General features: G+C 40.6%; 1 protein-coding gene across 2 annotated transcripts in view; it reads left to right on the top strand.

Annotated features, from left to right (window-relative positions):
• The window catches only part of flnba (filamin B a), an 80,552-nt gene extending 69,338 nt beyond the window's left edge, over positions 1-11,214 (top strand). For both annotated transcript variants that reach the window (XM_083534338.1, XM_083534339.1), the window contains 8 exons: positions 539-805; positions 1,975-2,112; positions 2,194-2,309; positions 6,287-6,419; positions 6,674-6,850; positions 8,941-9,159; positions 10,123-10,314; positions 10,997-11,214. In XM_083534338.1, the coding sequence (XP_083390464.1) occupies positions 539-805; positions 1,975-2,112; positions 2,194-2,309; positions 6,287-6,419; positions 6,674-6,850; positions 8,941-9,159; positions 10,123-10,314; positions 10,997-11,184 (1,430 nt within the window). In that variant the 3' untranslated portion in view covers positions 11,185-11,214. The remainder of the gene's footprint in view (positions 1-538; positions 806-1,974; positions 2,113-2,193; positions 2,310-6,286; positions 6,420-6,673; positions 6,851-8,940; positions 9,160-10,122; positions 10,315-10,996) is intronic.
• The last annotated feature ends 381 nt before the right edge of the window (positions 11,215-11,595 follow it).

Genomic DNA, 11,595 nt, shown 5'->3' on the forward strand with positions numbered 1-11,595 from the left:
CTTCAGTGACATGGTTTCTCCTGGCTCTGGCCCAGGAACTCCTCTCTCGCGGAGTGTATCGCTCTCACTGTTTTATGTGGCTGGAGAGAAAACCCTCATACTCTCCACGACGCTCGGGCGTCAGGAGCATCACTGTGCGCACAGTGAGGCTCAACAGGATGGGCACAGCATCCGTGCCGAGGCCCTGTGGGCTGGAGGGTGCGTTATAAGTGCTGGGCATGCAGGACAAAGAGGTTGGCAGAAAAACGCTTGCTATCGTTTGCAGCACGAGTGTCCATGAGTGTTCCTTGCATGTTCAAATAGCATATGGCTAGGTCACACACTGAATAACTATGTACAGTTAGCTGCTTTTGGAATGCTATGCCATTTTGCTTGCAAAATTCATCCCGCAAATGCCAGTGCGAGTTTCCCAAACTCTTCCCACAAGTCTGGGTGTCTAAGCTGCTTCTCTTGATACTTAATACATTGAGTTACCCGAGTTTTACCCTTCATAACTTCATCTTTCCACATCTCTTTCCTTTTGCCTCGTGTTGTCCAGAGATCGACGTCCATGACCTCTCTGCTCAGGTCACCAGCCCATCAGGCACTACAGAACCTGCTGAGATCGTAGCAGTGGGCAACCACACCTACTGTGTGCGCTTCGTCCCTCATGAGATGGGCGTGCATACGGTAAATGTGAAGTACCGCAGACAGCATGTCCCAGGCAGCCCCTTCCAGTTCACTGTCGGCCCTCTGGGAGAAGGAGGGGCCCAGAAGGTGCGAGCAGGAGGCCCTGGGCTGGAGAAAGCAGAGATCGGTGTTCCAGGTACACAAATCTAATAGAAAAAAAAATCTTTGTTTTGAAATTCATTTAAATGTTTGCACTTGATTTAACATTTCAGTTTATCTGAAAACTTTGGTGCAGATCCTTTATACTTGAAGCTACTTAATGAATACTGTTAGTACTCGTGACGCATTATACTGCTCCTTATATACAGTTAGATATAATTGGTGTGTATATATTAGGGATGTGCATCTTCATCACTTAGGCTAATACCATTTAGATGTTGATTCATAGCCAATGATACGATACACTAAACATACTTATGATTCAGCTACCGTCGTGATGCGCCACGAGTCGAGTTTATTTCTATTGCGCTTTTCACAACAGACATCGTCTCAAAGCAGCTTTACAGAAATCAACAGTGAAGGTGAATGGTGTGTGTTTGTCCCTGATGAGCAGCCGTGGCGACAGTGGCAAGGAAAAACTCCCTTAGATGATATGAGGAAGAAACCTTGAGAGGAACCAGACTCAAAAGGGGAACCCATCCACATTTGGGTGACATCAAGAGTGTGATTAACCCCTATTTTGCTGCGGTGCGATTAGATTCAATGCAATACGATGCAATGGAGAAAAAAAAATTAAAAAGGATGCTCTGCATTTCAATGGTACAGATAGTTTTTAGTTTTTTCCCTTTGACTGACGCACGGCCCTTTCACAAACAGGCCTTTGAGAAAAGAAAAGAAGAAATAAAACCAGATGTTTTTTTCCTGTTCTGTCTCCTGGAAAATGCAGCTCTACCTCTACCATGTTGATCCATGCTTTATGTGACTCCCGGGATACGCCTCGGTCTCCGTAGTGTTGTGATACATCATGTAGTGTAGCTTCAGTGGTGCAGGAAAAACGCTCTTAAACAGTTTAGTGAGGAGAAATCAGTCTACATATTAAATATTGGTTACAAATTATTGGCCAATTATATAATAAACGTATAGCACATCTGCTAATAAATAAATAAATATATATATGTTAGGAAACGATGCCTCGCGATACGTATGCCAACTTGTATCCAATGCACACTTTTTAAATTCGATGCATCACATCGTTAACAATAGGAATCTGTGAATTTTACTGTTTATAATATATATTGGTGTTTGGATAAATGATTATTTTTCTATATGAAAACAATCTAAATGCATTTGTGTCCCGTTTTAAAGCCGAGTTCAGTATCTGGACCCGTGAGGCGGGAGCTGGAAGTCTGTCCATCGCTGTGGAGGGCCCCAGCCGAGCAGAAATCTCCTTCGAGGACAGGAAAGATGGATCATGTGGTGTTTCTTATGTAGCTCAGGAACCTGGTGTGTATCGTTTCACAATGTGTGTGTGTTTCAGAACCGGGAACAGAATCTTTGCTAATGTTTGCATTACCATGTTTGCAGGTGACTATGAGGTGTCTGTGAAATTCAATGACCAGCACATTCCTGACAGCCCTTACCTAGTGCCCGTGTGTGCGCCTCCACACGATGCCCGGCGTCTTACTGTTACCAGTCTTCAGGTGAGACACGAGGAAACATCACCACACTTGGGCATGTCCGCATCTATCAAAAAAAAACGGGGGGGCCACAATACTCACATACACAATGTGGACAATAGTGTTGGGACGCCTGAATTTCTGCAGCCATATTTCATTCTTCTTAAAACTCCTACCACATGGTTGGAGGCACACGATTATATAACATGTCTTTGGAGGAAGTAGCATGAAATTTTCTCTTCTTTGAGCTAGAGGACCAAAATCTGTTCCAGCATGACAGTGCCCTTGTGCACAAATCTCCACAAGCCACACTCCAAAACCTAGTGGAATATCCTTCCAGAAGAGTGGATCTTATTTCAACAGCAAATGGGCCCTGAATGTGAAATGGGATGTTCAAAAAGCACATACAGGTCTAATGTTCAGGTGTCCACAAACCTTGGTCCATATAGTGTATCCCAAGCGCAGGATATTGCGACATGACAAAACAGACAGACTTCAGGATTGAATACATAGTACTAGGCTGCATATCATTATAGTGAGAAATTATCTGTGCTTTTATAGATGCACATTTCAGATTATGTAGCGGAAACAATATGGAGCCATAAAATCCAAAAGACAAGCTGCTTTCTGCTGTAATTTATTGGGCAGAAGGTAGAAAAAAAAAAAAGTTTGGTCACACTTGCTATGGAAGCCATGAGTAAATTGAAATGGTTTTCTCTAATGCAGTGGGTAACAGCTGCATATTTATATAAGATGCATATAAATATAAGACGTAAAAGAAATCAAAACCAATATAAATGAAATGAAATAAACTGCATTATATATTTTCAAATGCAACAAGTAGTGTGCTCTTATAATGCAGACGCTGGCGTATTCATAACCATTCATAATGCTCATTGCTTCAAACTTTGCGTCCTTCCAAAAATAAGAACGCGTATACGGATTTATACACGCATTATAATATAATACCCTAACCCTAACCCTAGTTCTTTAGATAAGTTATTTAATAAAATGTTCGAGATCATACATGGCGTCTGAAAAGTCAGGAGCCAAAAAAAAGAATATACTGAGAAAGAACAAGCTGAAATACTACGGTAATGTGTGTTGGAGCTTTTACGTTTTATAGATTATGTTGTATACAATAATACAGGTATATAATATTATTTGTAAATGTAGTGTCACCGCTTCCCCACTTTTCAGACATGCTGCTTTGTGTGCTAAAGAATAAACAAAAATTATTTATTCAAACAAACCCTCCCTAAAACTTAATGAGCCATGACGATGTACTTGAGAAGGCAGATTTAGGGTGTTTTCTAGCTTTAGCCTCACCTCGGTAAATAAATCTACACGTGAATTCTCCTACTCCGTATTGAAGAGTTGATCCACGTAGACATTTAGGCAAATATAAACGCTTGATGACAGTAGTTAGAAAGTGGCCCTTCTTTGAATAGCTGTTGGACGTCATTAAACTTGTGTGGGACTCGAGATGTTTCACTTGTGTTTCATTTAAAGGCTTTTAACAGACACTCAGCTGTAAAGCTCACTCAACCTGGCTAAAGCAGCGAGAGAAAGAGGAACGCCACATGCTTGTAGCAGCTTCTTTCTTATTTTCGATTCGTTCTCCTTCTAGTAAATCTTGTCGCTTCCTGAAAGCACCTTGTATAATGTGGAACCTCTTTCTCCTGAGCTTTAGCCGGTCTGTTGTGAGAACAGGTAATGGTATGGATGCCACTGATGATGAAAATTTTATATGCACTATTTAAAAACGTGTGATAATATTTAGGAAGGAGTTTGTCATAAAGATGATCAATATTGTATTGTGCTAAATGCACATATGAGGCAGCCAGGTCTGTTTATTTATTTAGTTTTAATAAATATATATGTTTTACATCACACTGTGTCTAGGACACAGTGTGATGTACTTTAAGCTTTATTTAAAAACACGTGTGACGCTAAATACAATGTGGAATCAATGTGAACTGTATATATAAATAATAGATCATTTTATTCCCTGTGTGTGTGTGTGTGTGTGTGTGTGTGTGTGTGTGTGTGTGTGTGTGTGTGTGTGTGTGTGTGTGTGTGTGTGTGTGTGTGTGTGTGTGTGTGTGTGTGTGTGTGTGTGTGTGTGTGTGTGTGTGTACAGTGAGGAAAATAAGTATTTGAACACACTGCTATTTTGCAAGTTCTTCCACTTAGAAATCATGGAGGGGTCTGAAATAGTCATCGTAGGTGCATGTCCACTGTGAGAGACATAATCTAAAAAATAAAATCCAGAAATCACAATATATGATTTTGTAACTATTTATTTGTATGATACAGCTGCAAATAAGTATTTGAACACCTGAGAAAGTCAATGTTAATATTTGGTACAGGAGCCTTTGTTTGCAATTACAGAGGTCAAACGTTTCCTGTAGTTTTTCACCAGGTTTGCACACACTGCAGGAGGGATTTTGGCCCACTCCTCCACACAGATCTTCTCTAGATCAGTCAGGTTTCTGGCCTGTCGTTGAGAAACACGGAGTTTGAGCTCCCTCCAAAGATTCTCTATTGGGTTTAGGTCTTGAGACTGGCTAGGCCACGCCAGAACCTTGATATGCTTCTTACAGAGCCACTCCTTGGTTATCCTGGCTGTGTGCTTCGGGTCATTGTCATGTTGGAAGACCCAGCCTCGACCCATCTTCAATGCTCTAACTGAGGGAAGGAGGTTGTTCCCCAAAATCTCGCAATACATGGCCCCGGTCATCCTCTCCTTAATACAGTGCAGTCGCCCTGTCCCATGTGCAGAAAAACACCCCCAAAGCATGATGCTACCACCCCCATGCTTCACAGTAGGGATGGTGTTCTTGGGATGGTACTTATCATTCTTCTTCCTCCAAACACGTTTAGTGGAATTATGACCTAAAAGTTCTATTTTGGTCTCATCTGACCACATGACTTTCTCCCATGACTCCTCTGGATCATCCAAATGGTCATTGGCAAACTTAAGACGTGCCTGGACATGTGCTGGTTTAAGCAGGGGAACCTTCCGTGCCATGCATGATTTCAAACCATGACGTCTTAGTGTAATACCAACAGTAACCTTGGAAACGGTGGTCCCAGCTCTTTTCAGGTCATTGACCAGCTCCTACCGTGTAGTTCTGGGCTGATTTCTCACCTTCCTTAGGATCGTTAAAACCCCACGAGGTGAGATCTTGCATGGAGCCCCAGTCCGAGGGAGATTGACAGTCATGTTTAGCTTCTTCCATTTTCTAATGATTGCTCCAACAGTGGACCTTTTTTCACCAAGCTGCTTGGCAATTTCCCCGTAGCCCTTTCCAGCCTTGTGGAGGTGTACAATTTTGTCTCTAGTGTCTTTGGACAGCTCTTTGGTCTTGGCCATGTTAGTAGTTGGATTCTTACTGATTGTATGGTGTGGACAGGTGTCTTTATGCAGCTTACGACCTCAAACAGGTGCATCTAATTTAGGATAATAAATGTAGTGGAGGTGGACATTTTAAAGGCAGACTAACAGGTCTTTGAGGGTCAGAATTCTAGCTGATAGACAGGTGTTCAAATACTTATTTGCAGCTGTATCATACAAATAAATAGTTAAAAAATCATACATTGTGATTTCTGGATTTTTTTTTTTAGATTATGTCTCTGACAGTGGACATGCACCTACGATGACAATTTCAGACCCCTCCATGATTTCTAAGTGGGAAAACTTGCAAAATAGCAGAGTGTTCAAATACTTATTTTCCTCACTGTATATGTGTGTATATATATAAATATAAATAAAATATCTTTTGGATGTACAAAAGTATTAAAAGTTCATGCAAATCTGCATAAACTATATTTCAATAATGGGTGCAGTTTAGTGTTCCAGTCTCATGTGCATGATGATGTTTAAATTAGAGTTTTTACTGTTACAGAAACACAGATAGACTACTCCATACTCCACCTCAGCTTTTTTTTATATAAATATAATGATTTGATTGAGTCTCTACTGTTTACTGCTTCAGGAGTCAGGCCTTAAGGTAAACCAGCCAGCTTCATTCGCAGTGCGTCTAAACGGTGCTCAAGGCGCCATCGACGCCAAAGTCCACAGTCCCTCCGGAGCTCTTGAGGATTGTGTGGTTTCCGAACTAGAACAAGGTAAGACTCAAATGGGGGCTCATAGACAAAATGTAAAGAAATCCTCAGAAAATTGGACATGGGCCTTTCAAAAATGAAAAACTACAGTACAGCACAAAGAGCTAAACTCATCCAAGTATAATGTTTAAGAGCCAGAGACCTGATGGCTTGTTTCCAGTTTCTCTCTTCATACTTCCTGGCAGACGTTTCCTTTAGCTAGCTCATCTTGTGAACGGTTCATGTTTCATATAACTGATTTATTGGTCCTTCTCCAGACAAGTACGCCATCCGTTTTATCCCACGAGAGAACGGCATTCACGCTATCGATGTGAAGTTTAACAGCACGCACATACCGGGAAGCCCATTCCAGGTGAGAGTCGGGGAGCCAGGACAGGGCGGAGACGCTGGACTCGTTACTGCTTACGGCTCTGGATTAGAAAGAGGAACTACAGGTAACGGTTCATGACCAGATTTATTTCTGAGTAGATCTCCAATTTACAGTTTAGAGGCATTCATACCACTTTGTCGTGTCTTGCTGTGCTGATGAATGGCCAACCAGGACCTCCAGCTCCTATAGAGAATGAAATAATAACAATGACACGGTTTTGGAGTCATAACGCAGCATTTTGGATGCTCTCTCTCGAAAACATATAACTTAGTCAATTTTCTGTCATTTTAAGATCATGTAAAAAAACAAACAAAACAAAAAAAACCTGCTGGAAATCATTTTCTTTAAGAAAAGGGGTTTAGTGAGCATCTCGTGCAACCTTTACAGTGTGTGCCTGGATAAACGTTGATAAAAATTCTACATCCATACATTTAATATAGATTAAATAATCATTTTTCATGGATTGAAGAAATAGAAATTCATAATGTGTTTTTATATATATATATAGATAGATATAGATATATATATATAGATATAGGGGTGTGTGTGTGTGTGTGTGTGTGTGTGTGTGTGTGTGTGTGTGTGTCTGTGTGTGTGGGTGTGGTTTGCACTAAAGGTTTTATGATCACAAACCTCATTCATGAACAGGCATTCACATTTGCACACTACGTAAGAAAAATCTCCATTGTGCTATTCAGGCTCATGTATTAGTTGCCCAGAAGCCCAACTGCCAATCAGTAGTTGTTAACATAATGCCAATTCATTGGGTTTTATTGTCGTTTTTAATCATATACAGTTGGTACAGTACACAGTGAAACCAAACATTGGTTCTGGAACAACAAAGTTCTACATAAAACAATATACTGGACATTACCAGTGCAGGAGACAAAACTAGAACAAATAGGCCACTTTACTGAACTGTGTAATGTGCAAACAACAGAATGCAGTACAATGTAATGTTATGAAATATAGGCATTATATTTAGCTAGTTAAGTGCTTTAATAACACTGCAGAACCTCAACGATTTTCAACAAACATGCTATTTTAATACTCATCATATATCCCACTGAATAGTCAAAGATTCAGTCTTCACACAGATGTTATGAAATGAGGATGGTGGCGTTTTGGTTATACGGGGGTGCGCAGTGTCTGATTGATTTTACATTGAACTACCGATTTTTCCCCCAATAAGTTCATATACAGCCTATTATGATAATGTGAAAAAAAGTTTTTAATAAATATTTTTAACATTCGTTACTAAACCCAACCACACTGACAGACAGATTTAAGTTTCACTTCCCATGATCTGTGACTGACCCAGGAGCATCTTGGTGACACATATTTAAATATTTTACAATGTCTGGAAAATTCTGTAAAGGTATATTCTTTTCAAATGTGATTCTGTCCATTTTATTTGCACCGTGTTTTAATTTTTGATTTTTATTGTAGTCACAGAAGTCGCCAACCTGCAGCATGTACCTGTCACTGTAAACCAAACATGACCATAAAACACTTATTGGCCTGCAAGAAACTTAAAAACGAAAGAAAGCTTTTTTCTACTCAGAAAGTCCATATGTAGGAATCTTCCAAAATGTGTAGCCAACGAAAATACTAGAATACTTACAGAATCTGATGAACTCAATATGGTCAAAACTCATATGCAAATGCAAAATTAACAAATATTAATTGATGCGTGGTATTTAAAAAACGAACACACACACACACACACACACACACACACACACACACACACACACACACACACACAGGAGCCTCCTGCAGACTGAGAAGTGTCTGTATATACAGTAGCTCTCAACAGCTTGATTTACATAACACTTTACATCATTGTGTCTAAAAAGGGAGTAATGATTCCTTTATAGAGCGTAATGATCACATAGCAGTGAAAATAAAGACTGAAGAAAAACAGCTGGACTGGTCTGAAAATGTCAGGTTTTTTCTAGGATTTATGCATTGATCTACACGTTTCTGGTCATACTATCGTGATCATGTTTACGTAGATCTGGTATTATTCGGCTTAGCTAACAGTGCACACGTTTCAGTAACGGTTCTATGTAAAAAAATTATTTGCTTGCTTGGCTGTGGTTGTATTTTTATACCTCATTGTGCTGATTACTGCTCATATATTTTCCAAAGGCATCCAGTCTGATTTCATCATCAACACCAGCAAAGCAGGACCAGGCTCCCTGGCAGTGACCGTTGAAGGACCTTCAAAAGTGAAGCTTGAGTGCCAGGAATGTCCCGAAGGCTTCAGAGTGCACTACACACCAATGGCCCCTGGAAACTACCTGATCAGCATCAAATACGGTGGTCCTAATCACATCACAGGCAGTCCTTTCAAGGCCAAAGTCACAGGTATGATGGGTAGGATTTGAGATGCTCTCAGTTTCATACTGCTATAGATCCATAAATCCATACATACCTACATGCATTTAAACAGCTGTACAGGTAAAATGCAGTTTAGCAGCTACCAGATGTGTAAGCAGTGTGTGTGTTTGATCCATCCATCCATCCATCCATCCATCCATCCATCCATCCATCTATCCATCTATCCATCTATCTATCTATCTATCTATCTATCTATCTATCTATCTATCTATCTATCTATCTATCTATCTATCTAATCCATCCATCCATCCATCCATCCATCCATCCATCTATCTATGGGGCGCGGTTCAAGTCAAAGCGGGACTTTACATTTTACAGGTATAAAAATGGATGCTAATGGCTAGTGCGTCCTATTACTGATAGGTGGTGCACATCCCCGGGCCAGTCCAAAGAATGTTGATCAAGAAACCCACGGATATTTACAGAAGACTTCAAGCACAGTGCAGTAATGAGACGCTCAGCCACAGTAAGACATTTGAAGAGTGTAAACATTTTAAAGATAGCTGTGAGTCCGTCAGTGACGATCCCGGTCGGGGTGTTTCTCAGCCCAAAGAGTCCTTCCTGTGAACATTAAGGGAATGCAACGCCTGATTCTGGATAATCGACGCATAGCCTGTTGTGGAATTGCACAAGAGACGAATATTTTTGTGGGAGTGATGAATGGCTGTCCTTTTTCAGGCGTACTTACAAATCTTACTATAACGAATCTTCACAGGTATTAGTTAAACGCTGGGGTAAGTGTGTAAATGCAGTTTCCACTGAAATGTATTTGTTTATTTTCCAAACTAAAAAGTCTCAGTATGACTTGAACGCCCCTCTTACATATTCGTATCAGAGGCATTTCTCTAGTGCAGATTTCAGCTACAGTTCAGAGACATGTGTCACCGGTTTATTATTTGTAAAGCACACGTCACATCTCTCCCTCTTCAGGCTCCCGGCTTGTGAACGTAACCAACGCAAGCGAGACCTCCACACTGATGGTGGATCCTGCAGTCCGAGCGCTCACTGCCAGCTCCTCCAGGGCTGCCTCTGATGCCAGCAGAGTGACCAGTCGAGGCCCAGGTCTCAGCAAGGCCTACGTGGGTCAGAAAGCCAGCTTCTCTGTGGACTGCAGCAAAGCGGGTGAGCAGCATAGCAGAGCTTTTTGCTTTTTAAATCTTTTAGATCTTTGTGAATAAAATCATAGATCTGTTGTTTAAGATTTTCTTGGAAGAGCATCCAATGTGTAAAAAAAAATTAATAAATAAAATTATTAAATACAAAATCTGTTTTTTCTTCTAATCTGGGTTGGTTTTTGATCAATGCTTTTGCAAGGATGGTAAATTGAAATTATATATGGGGAAGTGGCAGCTCAACAGGTAATGTTGGACGTCTGATTGGAAGGTCATGAGTTCCAATTCCAGCATCATCAAGATGTCACTGCTGGGCCCCTTAGCAAAGTCCTCAACCCTCAGCTGTAATGAGAATTTGTAATTTGCTCTAAATAAATGCTGTAAATGGAAATAAAGCTACTAATAGACGAGCAGGGAAATGTACCAATTATGCAATTAACTACCAAAAATATTCCAAGATGCAGTAATGTGGAGCAAAAAATAATATACCTCATAGACCTGATCTGGAAAAGGCAGTGTCTGGTTGTTTCAATAATTGTATCCAGATGAAACATGAATGATTTATACATCACGTTTTATTTTGAGAGCGTTTGCAATTGTTTGTTCTGTATTTTTGTTTCTGTTGAGACCAACGTTGCATTACAGTAGCATTAAAACATAACGTATTAAATGTGTGTGTTATTGTGTGTTAGGCAAGAACATGCTTCTGGTTGGAGTTCTCGGACCTCAGACCCCGTGCGAGGAGATCATGGTCAAGCACGTGGGCAGCATGCAGTACAACGTCAGCTACGTCCTGAAGGAGCGTGGAAACTACGTCCTGGCGGTGAAGTGGGGCGACGAACACATCCCCGGCTCACCTTTCCATATCACAGTGCCTTAAATCCGACGCTAATAATGACCATCACGGGAGCAGAGAGAGAGAGAGAGAGAGAGAGAGAGAGAGAGAGAGAGAGAGAGAGAAAGAAAACCGGCCAAACCATCCACTACTTAATCACGCCTGATATCGATGACTAAATTGCACTTGATTTTGTATTTTGTACCTGATGCTTGGACTGTGCTTAATTTGCAAATCCTTCGACATGATTGATCGAGTTTCTTTCTCATGGGGCACAAAAACCAGATTTGCAAACGTAGATGGTTGGATTCAGGTGTCAGTCTGAAGAGTCTCCATTCCATTGATCTCTTATTTACTACTGATGCTGTTATTGTCTGGTTTTTATTTTCCATTAATGTCTTCTTTTTTTATTATTATTATTATTATTCGAATTCTCGTACCTGCTGCGTAACCTGG

The sequence above is a fragment of the Silurus aristotelis genome, assembly GCF_946808225.1.
Source record: "Silurus aristotelis genome assembly, chromosome: 28".
NCBI lineage: Eukaryota > Metazoa > Chordata > Actinopteri > Siluriformes > Siluridae > Silurus > Silurus aristotelis.